The sequence below is a fragment of the Populus euphratica genome, unplaced genomic scaffold, assembly GCF_000495115.2.
Source record: "Populus euphratica unplaced genomic scaffold, PopEup_1.0 scaffold84.1, whole genome shotgun sequence".
Taxonomy (NCBI): domain Eukaryota; kingdom Viridiplantae; phylum Streptophyta; class Magnoliopsida; order Malpighiales; family Salicaceae; genus Populus; species Populus euphratica.
The window spans coordinates 609450-627424 of NW_011499964.1; the positions used below are offsets into that span (position 1 = coordinate 609450).

Consider the following 17975-nt stretch of genomic DNA (forward strand, 5'->3'; position numbering starts at 1 on the left):
TTTTTAAACCCGACCCGGTGGCCGGCCTAGTCTAAGGCCCAGGTTCCGGGTTTTAACCGGGTCACCAAGTTTTGACTGAGTTGTCCAGGTCAATTCCTAATTTAAAAAAAATTCAAAACGACGTCGTTTTAGTAAAAAGATAAATAAAGATCAATGAGTTACAACCGGGTTTTACTGGGTCAATCAGGTCGCCGGGTCAACTCGCCGGGTCGGCCGGGTCACGCCGGGTCGTGGCTCATCCTATTTTTTCATCAACCCGGCCCGGTTCCAATCCCGGGTTGGCCAGGTCTCGAGTTAACCTGCCAGACCAGGCCGGGTTTTAGAACACTACCGAAAACCTTTTCCAGTTGGAAGGCTAAATTATCATTGCACTAAACGCATTTCAGTTGAATACAAATGACAGGCATTACGCCATGGTCCCATTGGGTAGACAAGCAGGTGTTGCTTTGCAACCACCGTCAAGACTTCACTTAACCCTAATCTATGGAGATTTAACGAACTTTTATCCGTCAATGTAATTTTATTTTTTAAATCTCTTCAGAATCTAAGACACGGTAGAAGTCCATAATGATGTGTATTTGTTGCTCTGTACGAGAAGGCAACACCTACTTTGGAACGACCATCAATACAAAAAATCACATCACTAACATTTTGCCTTGCACGCTCATCAATAATAACGATAGCTGTAACCAGTACGAACTCTACCCTCAGGTCTCGAACCCAGCTTTCTAGATCTAAAAACAGAAGACAACAAGGTTAATTTGTTTTACTATACCTTTGCTTCGTTGATTTGTCCACCGTGCAGCAGCCGCTCCTTTTAAGCTGCCTGCATCTACTCGTCCTTTCAAGGCCGTCGTTGTAAAGCAGACCCCAACTATACGTAGGAGGTGAATATAAAATGAAGTAAAACCCCATTGAGGCTTGGAAGCATCGACAAGATTTATGAACTTGTGACTGCATGTATCTAGCTGAATAAAAAAAACAAAGTAATCAATAATCAGAATCTACATGCACATAAGAGATGTTAAGCCGGAAAAAAACAAGGGAACACAAACAGAAAGAACAAAAGTCTAGTTCCATCTATATATCCTACTATGTCAGTGCATACAAAGCCGAAGTCTCATGAAACTAAATTTCCACCAAAGAAAAATGGTAACCCATCAGCAAAATAAAATTTCTATTGATGTTTCGGCAGAGCATTCATCTGAATCACTCAGCTTTTCTACTCTCCTATCTGCTAAAGATCTGGAATCAAAGTCCCCTCCTACTAACAGTGTTAACAAAGTTAGAGAGCATGACCAAGGGTTTCTCAGTCGCACTGCACCAGTATTGGCTTCTCATGGTTCGAACATGAATCATCCATCCGATATGTCAATCTCCAATACAAAGCTACAACTACAATCCTTTTTATATCAATCAGAGCAGACTACGGTGACCCGTAACCTCAGCTCCAAAAAAGCAACTCATGGCAATTACAAGAGATCGAGTGATAAAAGCACTGGTGGTTCAGATAAACCAACTCGTAAAGAGAAAAAAGAAGCAAAAAAGGAGCGTGCTGCTTCAAGTTCATCATTTTTCCAGGAAATATTTCAATCATTTGTCTCACCATGCAGGGAATGCCATGCTCACAAGCCCACTGTTAAAAGCATGCCAGCAGAACCTATCAAGTTACGCTAACTTGAGGCTCTACTTCACGATTTTTTCAAAGCAAAATTTCCTAATCATTCATTCCTCACTCGAGATAAGGAGTTAAGATGTGCTCCAATTCAATACGAGCTACTATAGTGTGGTTCTCCAAAGTTATCTCACGTTTTTTCCAAAATCAGTTCAGGCATTACAGTAATTGAATAAGACTCCAAAAATTGTTTTTTTTTTTTTCAACTCATATTGTTTTGAGCAATGCTACAACCCACCCCAGGTATAAAGACTACCGTATGTCTTGTATCCTAGGGTCACACTTCCTCATGATATGGACCAGTTTTAGCTCAATCTCTATGTTTTAGCCTTCCCTTTTTTTATATATAGATGTCCAGCTCTAGTCAACAACTATTGTATCTTCATCTACTGTCTGAATGAACAGCGCATGGATTTCAGATTAATTTACAAGTGGTGAGTCTTCGAAGGAAATGAAAATGGAATAGTACTGAAACCATCATTAGTAACAATGAGCTTGTAGCTCAGTGGTTCTCTTGCAAAGCAAGAGGTGTCAGGTCCTAACATCAAGTCCCGCCTTCATCAATCCATTACTAATATCTCAAAAAAAATAAAAACCATTGATATTGGGAAATGATGGGTGCAAGGAATCAGGCTATCAAACATGTCCATTTCTCCAATAATTGTAATTAGGATTACTAAGCACACTAGTGGAATCATGTTTCCCTTCTCCGAATACTTCCATAAATATGGTATACTTCTTTCTACAAGCAATAAGGTCTCTTTCAACAAACTCCACGTGAAAGAAAAATCACCATTTTTGGATCGCCATTAATCCTTGTGTATTTTCTCATGGTACATGGCATTGCATGAACGCATTCCCCTATCATTGCCTCTCTCCACCACTGTATCATAGACAGATAAAAGAGGTGCGCCAAAACAATTTGAACCACCAAGAAATCAAACTTAAGAGTCACCTGTGAAAATAAATGTAGATCAATAATTGTCGCCTTAATCTCTGTTCTCCAACTGAAACGAACCAGACTTGTCTAGTCCCATATAAATGCGCGTGATCACATAAATTAGGATTTATAGTCAAATCGAGCAGGTTTAGCTAGCCATGTCTCATTCTGTCATGTTTTTAGGATTTTGGTCTAACCCGTAGATTTTGTTTCTTAATTATTATCGTTTTAACGACACAAATATCAGCGCTGTGTAGCACAAACAAGCAATGATAATTGTGAAAAAACCTTCAGCAAAATCAGGAAAGACCAGTTATGCTCATGGGAGTCCACAATAAACTTTTTTGAACTGAAGCACGTCATAAACAAAATATGATTAAATTACCCCGCTGCATAAGTGATAAGCAAAATAAGATTAAAGTACCTCGCTGCATAAGTATCTCCATATACGACTTCCACAAAGACAGGAATCTGAAAAGCAAAAGTAGAAATTATGACACCAGAATTTATAAATGAAAATGAATTTAAAAAGAAAAAGAAGAAGAAGAAGAAGAAAGAAAGACCTTAACGTCGAAGGCAGTAAAAATATAACAAGAGAGTTGTTCCAGAGGCTAAAAGTTGAAAATGACCCAGAATCTTAGAAATCTATTGTGTTCAAGATCATTAAGCAGAAATTTACAACACCTAAACAGTCAAAATACGGGTTCTCTTCAGCTTATAAGAAGCCAGTTAAAAGATACTTGGAATCTCGTTTGACAAAATGGCGCCTTACTTTGGAAGGGCAATTTAAAGATATTCTGTGCAAATAATTTCACATGTTTACAAAACCAAGACTTCTATCATTGCACCAGGCAATGGAAAAATAGAAGAAAATCAGAGAATGTTGCATTTCAAACAAAGATACCAGTGAAAGAATAACAATGAATATCCATTATTCAATGAAGCCCGATACAGGCTAAACTTGAATGAAAACGAAACTTGGCAATAGAGAAGGTTGCAGTGACTGCTGGCCTTGGCTCTCAGGAACCAAACGAAATTAACATTAACATGAAGAATTGCGCGATTTCTTGTTTCTATTATAACATTGTGTATTTTTTCACATTAAGCCACATTATTAAAGAACTAGTTCAAGCTATTTTCAATCTAATAGCTTAAACTGTTAAGTGAAGGCCTAATATATAAATTATATTATCCTCTAACACATACTCTCAGACTATTAATTAATTTTAATTAAAAAAATAAGGATGGTAAAATTCAAACTCAATCATTAAAACGACTATTAATTAATTTTAATTAAAAAAATGAGGATGATAAAATTCAAACTCAATCATTAAAGCTTTGATATTATATCAAACAACACCTCAATCCAAAATCTTAAGCTATTAAGTTAGGTCCTAAGAATAGTTTTATATTGCTCTTTATACACATGATCCCAAACTAAATATATATATATATATGGTTTTATTTTCTTCCAAATATATGAGCTAGGAGGAAAAGAGTACTCCATAAAGAAAAATATCTTACAAAATTCACAACATTCCGCCTGAATCTCAGTTTTAACTACTGCTAAATAAGCCTCATACAAACTGTCATGGTTTTCTGAATAACTAGATGTGTCGGAAACTGTACAGAAAGAAAGCCATATGGCCAGGCATCTCAAGATTTTCCATACTTAGAAATGTATCCCTGCAAATGAAAAAGGCAACCATTAAGTGGCAGGCATGAAAAACTTACAAAATCCATATCTATCCCATCCTACATGTGATCTCTCAAATCAAAGCACTCACCTCAACAAGCTTTGCCATTTTTGGCTGAGATGAAGAAAGATATTGCTTAATTGACTCAACATTAGCTGGAATTTGATGAGGTTGCAAGGTGCTAAGAACCTTCTCAACTGTCTTTTTAACTATTGTGTTATGTGCATCCTTGCTGAGATGACCTTCACGCCAAGTTGGTTTCAACAAATCTTTAACAAAATCAATAAGAGCAGCACGAAAATGTCTCAGCACTTTTGATTCTTTTTGCAGATCCCCACCTATCTTTTGATCAACCTCCATGTCATTGTTTTGTCTAACACTATCTGCCTTTAAGTCCTTTTTGTGTCTTGACCTATCTATTTGGGGTCTAGCATCACAATCATTTTTGTTTGTAACTCGATTAACTTTTTCATAACCAATACCTGAGGCACTTTCTTCCTTGAGTGCACTCCCATTTTCACCATCAGCCGTACCAGCTCCTCCTGTCACTGTTGCAGTAGTAAATGAATCTTTTCCAGGTGTACTGCAATTTTTATCCGACAGACTTCTGTGGGGTTTATCATGAGAAGATATAGTACTTTTGTCACCTTTACATTCAGTGCCAAAGTTTCGATTTGACAAGGAATCACCATATATCGGTTGCTGCAATGCATTTGAGATTGATGCTCCTAGACTAAAGAAAGAGAATTTGAAGGATTTATCTCCTACATTGGGCAAGACAAAGCTATCTCGAAGAGGATCATACTTGCTCCTAGCAGATGATATCATTTCAGGAGTAATGAAAAAGGAAGGGCGAAAAGGTATAGATGGCTCCCAGTCATTTGAAGAAATTTTTGTTTTATGCTCTGCATGACGTAATTGATCCCCAGGTACACTAGCTAAAGACAAACTTTCTGGCTCAGAACCAGAGAAAGCAGAAGCACTTCGCGGTAATGAAGATGATCTAGAAGCACGATCACTATCCAGCAGCTTTTGAGAACCAAGCAGGCTTGTATCAAAAGAGGAACTAAAAGAAAATGATGATCCTGTACAGGTTGAGACATGGTGAGATGAGAACAAAACACTACTTAATAAAAAAGAACCAAAGCTTGAATCGTGCACATTCTAATGGAAAACTGAGTCGTGCAAAAAAAGTTAACTCAAGGAAGTAAGCTGTTAAGGATAGCTACCTCTGTTAATTAGAGAAGTGTAACTACCACAATCAGTCGCAGGCCAATGTTGTCTAAAATTCTCCATTCCTACATCCTTAAAAGAGGAAGAAAAGCTGGGATCGTCTTTGGAGGAAGAAAATTGCTTGGCATTGAGAGGAATGCCCACTCTTTGTCGAAGTGACAACTTGTGCTCATCATCCAACTGATGCAACCTCTCATTTTCTTTGTGTTCTAGTGGTGGGAGTCTTTCTGAAGAGAAATGAGAAGAAAATGTAGCTTCTTTTCCTGTTGAAGCAGCAACTGGGTCAGGAAAATGAGGAAACTTTGGTGTCTCCAAAATGTTTCTCGCACCTGATACAGGGGAAGGAACGTATCAGATATTCAGAACATCTTGATGGGGAAGGTTCTCCAAAATCCATATTACAAGAATGTTAAATACCTTCATCAAACTGGTCTTCTCGGATTGCAACCTCATCTAACCCTAACTGTTGGCCTGTGTTATCTGCTTTGTTGGTTTTATGAAGGAACCTACATGAACTCCCTCTAATGCACCACCCTTTCGCAAAAAAGTCACAAATTACTGCTGCGCGTTTGTTTCCATCCCTAAGCTCAGTAGAAGGGGATAAACTTCTTGCCCTTGTCACAGAAGCCACCAATCTGGATAACCTAATTGATTTGTAAGAAGTATGAATAACACGAGAAAAGGAGATATTACTAAGGGAAAACCCAAACTAGAACATTCTATGATAATTAAAGTTGAAGAAAAGACTTAGTCAGCATCACCACACCTCGATTCTGTTTGCTCTTTGCTATCCTCTGACTTCACGTCCACTGGTTTAAGTTCTTCCTTCGAATCCAGAACGACATTAGCCTCCTGACCCAAGCAGTTTCTCTTAGATAAGACAACATCCACCTCTATGCCTGTGATAACAAATGGCTCAGTGGTCTCAACAGCTACAGCTTCGCTACTATTACTTAAATGAGTCTTGCTATGGCCGAAGGCATCTGTTTTATTAATTGCATGTTCCAAAGTTCCATTTTTTCGAGCAATAACCAAATGTTTACTCAATTTGGGGGACCATGAATCTAAATAATTCACACATGACTTCTCCTTCTGCAATGTCAATGGTCCATCCAAAGGGCCAGAACATTTGAAATTACTGACACTATCTTCCCTCATTTCAGACATCTCAAGTGTAGAATGTGATCCCATTTGCCTGTCAGACTCCAGATGCTGTCTATTATCTACATGGAAGAAGAGCTAAATAAAGAGAAATGCAAAGCTATCAACTTCTTAAGACAGATGTTTTCATAATAGATGAGGTCCTAAAAGATTTGTTTTGGAGATTTAAGTAAAAGGAAACTCCATGTAGGGTCACCTATCCTACTAATTACTGAGTCCAAGCCAAGAACCTGCATGGTTGCTCTGTTGAGAAATTGCATAATCAAGCAAAAGGTAGAAATCTACCACATTTTTAACAGCATGCTTCAGTGTATGGGACAGGCCATAGCAAAAATTCTCGACTATCCAAACTTCATTCTAGGAGTAAACAAATCATGGAAAAGGACAAATTGATGATGTCCAAATCATTTGTGAAGGAAAGTGTATTCCCATAACTTTTAGAATGAAATGACTCCTAATACCTAAAATAGTTGATGCTGGCTGTGTTAATCATTTTCGAAATAACTGCAAGAATGATCATGTATTTGGGGGTGGGGATGGAGGTGTAGTAGGCTTTTCTTTTTGTGTCAAATCAATTGTAAAGTGTTGTGAACTAGTTTGAAAAGGAAGTGGTGGTGAAAAAGCTAATCTACAGGCTCATATAGATGCTGAAATAGCACCTGCATCGATAGCGCTCCTTTTTTTATGAAATTAGAAAATATTATAAGATAGGGATTTCTCCTAGACGAGAATACAAGGAAAATAGGGTTTTCCAGACCCTTTGAACATCAAAAAACACAAAAATTATTCATAGGGATCCCAATCAAGCCTCGGTACCATGCCAACCAACATAACCTGACCTCCCATATGATTTGTAATGCGAGAAGGAATCAGTCCCAGATCACTCCGTACCATGCCAGACAACTTTACCAGCAAAACTAGCTAGTGCTTAGTCGAGCACATGATAATAGACTCATCTGAAAGCCTTCATTTTGTACTTTGTAAAGAGATCACAAGATTCTTCTATCCCATGGAAGTTGTTTTAATGGAGATTTGTCATCAAAGATTCTAGAATATGATCTTATCCCCCCTGCCCCCCACCAAACCTGAGAGGTAAATACATGGCATTTCCTCCACTCTAATCATAGACTTATTGTATCTAAAGCCACATCACTAAGCAAACTCCCAATTATGAATAGGGAGAGAGGAAAAAAGGAAACAGAAAGAAGTTAGGCACATGATAAGGGAGAAGTAGTCAGCTTACCATTTCTACTTTCTCTTGAAATTCTCTAGGTCTCCTCTTGGCCATTCTTTTTCTTGTTTTCTTTTATGCATTTCCTTTTAACTTCAATTTTTACCAGTTTTTCGTTTAAGTGCTTTTGAGAATTCTCTCCATTTTCCCAATCCTTCACGCCTTATCCACCTAGGTACAAGAATGAATGACATAAATCACCTATCTTGTCTTTCAAACTCAAAACCATCTTTGTAATTACTGTGATCACCCATGACACTATTTCTTTCAAGCTCAAGATCATTGTTCCCTCCCTGCTTTTGTCCTAAAATTTGGCTCAATCTTGATGTCCTAGATTGTTCTTCAACAAATCAGGTATAAAATATTAGATCATTGCTTCTTCTTCCCTTAGTTTTCATTAGTTTCAATAGTTTTCCAAAATTATTGTCTTTGTTGAACAGCATAGTTTAATGATGAAAGGGGAAAAAAACCTAGAGTAATTGAGAGTTCTATCAATAGTTGCTTATTTTTGGTTTCCAACAAATTTCCCACTTTGATTTCTTTCAAAGTCAAGATTTCTCCACCCAGTCAACAAAAAAAATCCAATCCAATTGGCATTGCATATGGATATGTTGTAATGTATTTTTTTGTTTCTAGTTGTAGCACTATTTTTTTTCTTCTGATCAGTTAAGCTGTCATATTATACTTCCATATATTTCATTTATCCTATTGATTATAGTTATATTTTTTATTATTATTTTGGCAGACTGTTCTTTATGTTCACTGATTATTTTAGTTTTACATCGTATGGCAAATGGTGCAGAGTCATTTTTTTTTCTTTGGAAAATAATGATGAGTTGCAAATATCTGTTTCCATTATGTTTGTAATTTTAGTCATTTGTTGCATTTGTGTTGGCTACATCATTAATTACTGATTTTCAGGATGTCAATGGCTTCTTTACAACATTTTAATTTCATTATTATGTGAGATTATATTTAGTTTGTTAAAATTGGAAAATTATTATTATGCAATTACAACCTTTTCTTGTCTTTTTATAAATACTACAATACCTGATTTCAATAAACACCAGTCAGTATCAAAATGTTTTAACATTGATAATTGATATTGTGGAATCATAATATTCTTTCAGATTTTCTCTTTCACAAGGCATACAGCATGTATTAGATTTCTCCATATTTCAATGCATTTTTTATTTGATTTCTTAATCACCCTCCATCTTCTCTTATCATTTCACATTACTGTTTTACTTTTCTTAATGGTGTAGCTTCAACAAATTATGTAAATAGGAATTATAAAAGGCACTTCAAAATGAAAAATTAATTAATTAATAGAAAGAGAACAATATGCATGGAATGGACAGTAATCAAGATAAAAGCACAATGACAACCTAGAGAAAATTAATCAATTAAATGACCATCAATCATTCACAAGGAGAGTAAGCTAAAGATAATGCTAGACTAAGAATTAAAATTAGATGTACAAAATGAAAATTTCCATATGGAGTTCTATTAAATTAAAAGAATGCCATGAAGAAACATTCCACTGCCACTGAAAAAAGAATTGGACCAAGCGCATAGGAATAAAAAAAAAAGCAGTAAAATGGAAAGAAAACACTGCAAAACTGAGGATGACACATTGGATGAATTCAGTAAAGAAAAAAAGATGAGCATGAGGCAAAGAAGCAAAAACATGATGGCAGAAGTGGCAACCAGAGAGAGAAAAGATGGGGAGAAACCCCGTTTAAAATGGCTTTGACATGTGCCAGACTGCATTGGAACTGTATTCATATGAAACAGCACCTTGATACACAAAGAATAGAGGAAACCTCAAAAGAAAAAGGATAAGATAATTGCTTTTCACGTTTTAAAAAAAAAGCACCAGAGTTATCGGTAAACATCTATTTGTTTATTACGGGATAAAAAGGAAAAAAAATGGAAAAAACAAAAACCTTGTCTGCGTGTAATTCGTTTTACTTCATTGCATATATTCATACAGCCATTAGAAAGACTCACCATTTCCATAGCTAATCAAGCTCTCTAATGTATGATTCAGCATGCTTCCTTGAAAATCCGTAATTAGCAATTCAACCAGAACTCAGAAGAGCAATCATAAAAAGACGAATAAAAAAATTACCAATTGGAAGCAACACCTAATTACCCCTGTAACATCACAATAACTATAACAAACGAAGCAAGTACACGCCATCAAAATCAAATGAAACCTGAAAAAAACTATAGTAGCTCCCTTCTACTTCAAGCAATAATCACACTACCTCAAGCATTGGCATATTCCCTCCGACAAAACCAATCGAGAAAAGGCTCGTCAATCAATGCCAATCACCTAAACAATCTCCCACTAAAACCTAAAACGCGGTTTACACCATTGGCCATTTTTGAGTTAAATAACTTCAAAACTTCTAATCTTATCAAATTTAAAGCAAACACTTAATTTACCACGTTAATCAATGAAGCAATCCATACAATGCTAACGCTCAACAGTAAGTCAAACAAAACAGTAGCAAAAACATCACCATATTACCTAATTTCAAAAAAAAAAAAATCAATCAGATATCATAACTAACCGTTACGTCTCTGATCAACTTCCTCCTCTTCAACTTCTTCTTTTTCTTCTATCTCCTCTTCGTCGTCGTTATCTCCGCCGCCTACTTCTTCTTCCGGGTCCTCCTCTTCTTCGTCATCACCGTTATCGATATCCATGTCGGAACCCGAGATTTGAGCGAACGATGGATTGGAAGAGGGAAGGGCGTGGTCTTCGTCGTCGTCGCCTGTGGCGGCGGCTGATGGTGGCATTGTGTTCAGGGCACCAGGTTCGGTTTTTCTTTCTTTTTTCGTTGCGGTTCGTACAGTTCGCGGTGAAACTTGCGGTATTTTTTTTAGCGTTGTTAGTGCTGTCTACGGTGGTGGAATTTGTTGTCAGATTTGATTTTCTCATAAGTTGTTTTTCTAAATAAATTCTGTTAGTAATGAGTTTTTAAGTATCATCGTGTTTTTTTTTTTCTTCCTGATGTATAAACATCACATTGTAAATAATTCATATAATTTTTTGAAAAAAATTATTTAACGTTAACATACTAATAAATTAATTGATAGTTTTTAAGAGTTTCCTTCGGTATTAATAACTTTTCATTGGAGTTTTTTATTTAACAGGGTATTTGTGTATAGGTAGTAAAGCCAAGAAAAACCCGCCAGCAAAACCCCTTTTCACTATTTGACACACAGATATTACTAATTTATTAGTATGTTTTCTAACATGAAAAAAATCACATAAAATTATTTAATATTATTATTAAATTAAATCTAACCAATTAATTTTAAAATTTTTTAATTTAATTTCTTATCGGATCCAAATTTCAAATTAATATATATGAGAATTAATTTGATATGACTTTACTTGACAAATCTAAAATCAATTTAGATGATTATTAAAAAATATAGTTTAACTTTAAAAATAAATTAAGATAAAATATTTTTTTATTTTAATATTGAGACAACAATATATTAAATTAATCAGGGTTTTGTAACTTAAATTGCTAAATTTATGATAGACTCAGATCATAGATTTCATTGGGTTTAATCATAATTTTTAAACTCAACCCGGTGGTCGACCCAGTCTAATGATTGGGTCATGGGTCAGATGGATTGACCCGAGTCAACCTAAAAAATAAAACCAATACAATAACTATAGAAAACACCTAACTAGTTACAATGCAACACTTATATAAATCAAATTTAAATTTTAAACCAACAACATAAATTTAATTCAATATCCAAAATACAAACCAAATATAAATTTTAAAATATTTAAAACAAAACATTAAAAAAATATAAATTCTAAATTAACAACACATTTATTTTTGTTAAATGAACACATTAAGTTCTTCGATATCCATAGGAGCAAAATTTAAATTAAATGCTGATGGAATTGAGTCAATCTCATCAACACTTAATAAAACATCAGCATGCTCATTTGAAAGTTCATAATTACAATCATCTTCAATCTCATTAATATTTATACCATCTATATTTAAAACACAATTAACAAATAAATATTATATGTTAAACAATACTTTATTTTAAATAATATTTATCACTAAATGATCAATCATTAATTATCATCATCTAAAGTATCTTGTATAGTCATTGTTGATAGAGCTAGGTGAAAACTCTCTACTTCTTCAATTATCAAAATTGACGGGTCATCTTCTAGTATCTAATTTTTAATGTCACAAATTGTCTTAAAATTAATTGAATCATAATTTTATCCTTTTCAATAATTCCTATATATTAAAAGTGAAGGAAAACATAATATAAGTATTAATAATGCTACTAAATAAGATAAAATAATATTTAAGAAATTAGAGAAAAGAAAAACATTTTTGTTTCAATCTTAGATTGTAGTGAATGTAAACAAGGTCATCAAGCCTTCGGTGCTCCAATCTATTTCTTTTCTTAGAATGAATATGTTAAAAAATACTTCAATTTCTCTTGCATCCCGAAGAACTATAAATTTGACTTAACACTGTATAGCCAAATATTATAAATTTGAAGCACTGATTCCATATGTCATCCACCATTCATATATACAAAAAAAAAATAAGTATGACTATGTCAAATAATATTTTTAAATATAAAAATTATATACCTGGAGGTATAAGGGTGCAATTATTTATTGCAGACGCCCGACCAAAGTTATGTTTAGCATTCCTAAACAACTTCATCTCATTTGTAATCTTACTTTGTAATGATAGATTTTCATGTGCATACTTCTTAAGAATATCTAGAAGTCCATAAATGATGCTCATATGTTTATCCATTATATTTGCATCATATTGAAATCGAGGATTTAACCAAAATATCATTGCGTAAAGATTTCTATATAGTTGCACATCCCAACGATTATTAATAATGTCTATAAAAGATTGCACTCTAGCCTTCCTCTTTTGAAATCTCCTCAACATTTCTTATTTTGTATCATAAATAACATCATACAAATATCTCATTAAAGGTCTATCATCACCATTAACCATTCGTAGAACTCAAACTAAAGGTTCATTCATACGCACAATTATTGCACATTTTTCTCAAAACAGAGAGTCTAGCACACTCTCAACAAACTTTTTTTCCTTTACTATCTTTAGTATAAGCAAATGAGACTCATTCCCTAGATATCAGCACAGCTATCAACTCATTTTTATGAGCTAAAATGCTTTGCAATGCAATGAAATTGGTAGCAAAATGAGTAGGAGCTAAATGAAGTATTTCTTTTTCTCTAATGAATTTCCTCATCAAATATAATGGATAACAATTATTATAAATGTACTTTGTGATACCAAAAGCATGCTCAACAATAGAACAAACTGAATGCAATTTACCAATATTCTAGAGTATGAGATTGATGTAATGAGCAGCACAAAGAGACCAAAATATTGAAGGAAATTCTTTCATCAATAACCTGTCAGGGGCAACATAATTTGCAGCATTATCAGTTATCATATGCACAATGTTTTCTACCCTATCACACAAAATAACCTCTCTAAACAACCGATACAACAATCTAATAATCTTTGAGATATTTGATACATCCACAGTTTTCAAAAAAATTATTCCTTTAAAACAATATACTAAGAAGTTAATTATAGTCCTCCTCTTATGATTTGTCCATCCATCAGCTATTAATGTGCAACCAGTCTTCTTCCAAATCTCTTGATAACTCTTAACATAAATCTTCACTTCATCAACCGCTTTTGCTAAATAATAACCACAAATAACATGCAAGTTTGGTCCTTTATAACCAAGATCCATGGCTATTACAGCATTTATGACATGCTGATAATACACATAATTAATAGCATTAAATGATACACATGTATCAATCATCCACTTCGTTAAAGCAAGATCACATCGTTCAACTGCTTCCTTCCTTTACTAACTATTCTGAAGAGACTTTTGAGCACCAGGAGTTATTCTTGACATGAAATATGCCCTTAATATTGCACATTTCTTCTGTTTTCCATAACTTGTAGTTACTTATTTTACAGTGTTGGTGCTTTAAATCTTTTTCTTTTTTGCAACCTTCGGTGGTAACATATGTTTTTTAATATTAACATCCTCATTATCACCATGACCATTATCTTTTTCTAATTGCCTAATCATCATATCTTTATGCTCTTTTTGTTGTGCATTAAATGGATTGAAATCTTCTTACATTTCTTTAACTCTCTTTTTTTTCAACATTTCCTTTAAGATTTAAAAGCATTTCGTGTTGAACATCAAGAAGACATTTGCGACATTGTTCAACTTCTCCTTTAACTATAGCTAAATGTTGTTTAAATCGATTAATGTCACCACCTGCAAATACTTTAGCACAATATAAACATATTAATTTAGTTATTTTTACATCCAACACTAAGTTTAGGAGCTTCTCTACAATGACCCTATGCCAAATATGTTATTCCTCTACTACCACTTGACAAAAAAATTAAAGGTTGAGATGATTGGGCTGTTGAAGGATCACTACTTGGAAAACTACCATCATGTGAAGACATTTTAAGGACCTATCTTAAATGAGGAAAAAAAACTCATGATATGAAAAATAAAGTTGCATAATAAGGGACACTATGGGAAGAAACAAAAAATAGAAAAATCTATTCAATAGAGACTTCAAAATTAATTTGTTGTTATCATATAAAGGAATAATTTCTTAATGTAGAGTTGTAATACCAGATCCATGTGCTATATGATGTTCCATTAAGTTTTCATGATTAGTTATATATTCAAGATTTACAAATTTTATGCAATAGCCACTGAGAAACTGCTAGACTTTAATTATCTTTTTTTTTTTTACTATATTTCTACTTAGAATCATCTTTGGAAACAATTTAGTTAACTAATCTGTCAAATCTAAGCTCACGATATGAAAAATAATATGTTGTTATTTCCACTGCATAATTAATATGCATCTTGGGATGCTAATTGAGAACAATATAAAGTTGCTTGCTTTTTTATTTTATATTCCTACACCAATTTTGTAGAATGCAACAAGTCAATTTTTATCCTAGAAAGAAGAAATGAACTGGAATGGGTTGCAATTGGCTCTAAACATGTACTGTTGCTATTAGTTAACTAATTTGTCTCTAAATTGTACTCGAACTAATAAATTATCTCTAAACATGTATTATTCACAGAATCAAAATTTGAGTTACAATTGACAGAGGTAAACATAAATTGTCTCTAAACGTCAGTTAACTAATTTCATATAAGAGCTGTTAAAAAAACACAAACACTATCGGGACTGCAGAACAATAAGGCTTGCACTGCTAAATTGGCCAGCTAAGTCCTTTTATTTGTCAAGCACATCAAACTAAAATAAAGAAAAAAAATAAGACAATTAACTAATATGAAACTTATGAAGAAATCAATCAAGAAAAATTAATCCTTTATTAAGTTGTAGAAATAACAATAAGACAGAAGCTTTATTAAGTTGCAGAAAAAAAAAACAAGAAATATACCTGTGAGTGTGAGAATATGGAAGAATCAATACTAGATCAAGAACTGCAAGTTCAAAACAGAGGCATAGAATAAAGAAAGAGAGTCGTGAAGAGAAACAAGTAACAAAAGCTTCATCTAACCTTATTCGCAGATTTGAAATAGTGATCAAGAGTCTTCTGCTCCTCTGCTTTTCTTCTCGATTGAAGATTTCTTTAATTAGGTTTTTTTTTATTAGTTTTTCTGCTCGTTCTGTCTTTAATTATTCACGTTTTGGTCTTTTAACTATAAAAGGCAAAACGACGTCGTTCCACGCATATATATAAGGTTGGGTCTTAGCCGAGTTTACCCGAGTCGATCGAGTTTCACCAAGACAAATCCTCGGCTGTTTTTTACTTAGACCCTGCCCGACTCCTGGCCTAGGTTAACCCACCGGGTTTCAAAACTATAGGTTTAATAGCGTTTTTTGAAAAAATATTTTCACTTAATAATATAATAACAAATATAGATAGTTGCAAAATTAAGCATTAATTAAATATCAAGATATTTGTTTCAGGTTATAATAAACTCATAAAAAGCAAACTAAAATAAATTATGAATACTAATTCAAAATTAATTAAATATTAAATGATGAAATTAAAAAAAAATCAATAAAGGATTCAATCATAAGAAAAAAAAAATGGAAGATGGAATTTAAAAGAAAAAAAAGGGTTCAACCTAGGGTGTCAACCTTAAAACCTTTCGACTCAACTTATTGACAAGCCTATATTTAAAATTAATCTGTATAAGAGTTACCCTAATATGACCCAGTCAGCTTAGTGGGTTTAAAGACAACTCTGACATTAGTAAAAAAGTGTGATTTAGCTTTAAGAAAAATTCCAAGATAATATTTTTTTATATTGAAACGATGACATGTTATATCGACTCGGGCTTTGAGTTTAACCTGCTAAACCCATAATCTGATTCATGGAATCTACTAGGTTTAACAATTTATTTAACTATTTTTTATTTAATGATATGACAACAAAAATAGGCACCCATAAAATTAAGTATTAATCAAATATCGAGAAGTTTGTTTAAGACTACGATAATTTTATAGAAAGCAAACTGAAACAAATTATAAAGATTAATTCAAAATCAATGCATTATTAAAGGACAAAATAGGGGGGGAAAAGCTAAAGAGGATTTAGTTTAAAGAGAAAAAAAGGTAAGATGGGATTTTAAAAATTCAAAAACAAATTAAGGTAGCTCCTTCATTGTTCATATGAATAGTGAAGGGTTGGGTTCACCATGGTTATTTTAATAGAATAGGTAATTGATAAGGAAAAAAAAACAACCTGAGGTTGGCCTAAATGGCTAAATGAACATGTCATGTCATTGAAAAGATCTCACTAAGATGAATCTAATAACCCCAAGAAAGGCCACCATCAGAGTTGGGAGTAAGACATATGACCCCTCAAAAGTGGTATACGTGACTAACATATTGGCGCATATATTACACGTGTCAACAACTTTTTCATAATTTTCTCCATTTTAATCCTTGATTCCTCTAAAACTCTATAGTTTAATCTTTAAATTTGCTTGACCGACAACATGTATGACACGACTAAAAGGTTGATGTCTTCTCCCAAGTGCAGGAGTGTCGAAGTAATAAATAACCCGGCAAGACCGGGGTCGAACCACAAGGAGGTTAATTGTACAAATTATAAAAAAAAATTATAAAACAACAATAACAACAACAACAATAGTAATAATAATAATAACAATAATACAAATCAAGTTCCTTTCATAGCTCAGGTGTCGGTTATACCATACATTATGGGCTATGAAAGTGCCAAACATTTGTTGTACCAAGTGTTATGTAACATAAATCAAGATTAGTCATTTAACAAGCAAAGTATTAAAGAGTGAACAAGATAGCAAATATAAAACATGTTAGTATCAAACATTAAAGTCCATATTAAGTTTACATTATACTTATTCTTACACCATTAGTGTAACCTTTTCACCTTGACATAATTAACTTAGCTAGACATAATGAAAGAAAGCAAAATAGATAAACAAAATAAGAACATAAAAGTTAACTAAGTAAAGGAAAGGAAATGAAAGGCATAAACTTAATATTAATGAAAACAAAGCATAAAAAATACAAAGAGAGAAAGGAAGAGCATGATCTTGATCTGGAAATCAAGATGCCTAAATGCATGGCAAATGCCTCCTTTTATAGGCCAAAAATGGGAACTATTGATTTGATGACTAATTGATAAGTGGGTGACCAACTTTTGACTTGGTGACAATCCTTATCTTCTCTTGTCTGCCCAAAACGTCATTGATAACGTCAAAATTGGAGCCAGTTGTAAACATGAAAGTTGTAGGCAATTGTCTCAGCTTTCTTGTGTAAAAACTTCAGCTCATTTGGACTTCTAGAACTCCAGATATGGCCAAAATACCGAACAGTGCTCGGGCTGGAAGACAGATTCGGGCTTCTTTGTTGTTGCTACAATTTGGACTTGATAATGGCCTTTTTAGATC

At 33.6% G+C, this 17975-nt stretch overlaps 1 protein-coding gene across 3 annotated transcripts; it reads right to left on the bottom strand.

Annotated features, from left to right (window-relative positions):
• Positions 1–4002: 4002 nt before the first annotated feature.
• FES1 (Zinc finger C-x8-C-x5-C-x3-H type family protein) lies at positions 4003–10949 on the bottom strand. Of its 3 annotated transcripts, none has more exons than XM_011045118.1 (6): positions 10520–10949; positions 6312–6444; positions 5963–6189; positions 5542–5874; positions 4403–5397; positions 4003–4301 (listed from the first exon to the last, which is right to left on the bottom strand). In XM_011045118.1, exons 1-6 carry the CDS (start codon positions 10746–10748, stop codon positions 4272–4274), a joined length of 1947 nt encoding a protein of 648 aa, XP_011043420.1. In that variant the 5' UTR covers positions 10749–10949; the 3' UTR covers positions 4003–4271. The 3 variants fall into 3 exon arrangements, with proteins under 3 accessions (XP_011043420.1, XP_011043419.1, XP_011043418.1); XM_011045117.1 differs by having other exon boundaries at positions 5963–6180; positions 6312–6768; XM_011045116.1 differs by having other exon boundaries at positions 6312–6768.
• Between the last annotated feature and the right edge of the window lie 7026 nt (positions 10950–17975).

Bases quoted from the DNA above. Each gene is read 5' to 3' on its own strand.
- FES1 (XM_011045116.1), bottom strand. From the start codon at position 10,748: ATGCCACCATCAGCCGCCGCCACAGGCGACGACGACGAAGACCACGCC. The intron at 6,769-10,519 runs GTTAGTTATGAT...TCTTCCATGTAG, and splicing joins AGTTGATCAGAGACGTAACG to ATAATAGACAGCATCTGGAG. The intron at 5,875-5,962 runs GTATTTAACATT...CCCCTGTATCAG, and splicing joins AGAAGACCAGTTTGATGAAG to GTGCGAGAAACATTTTGGAG.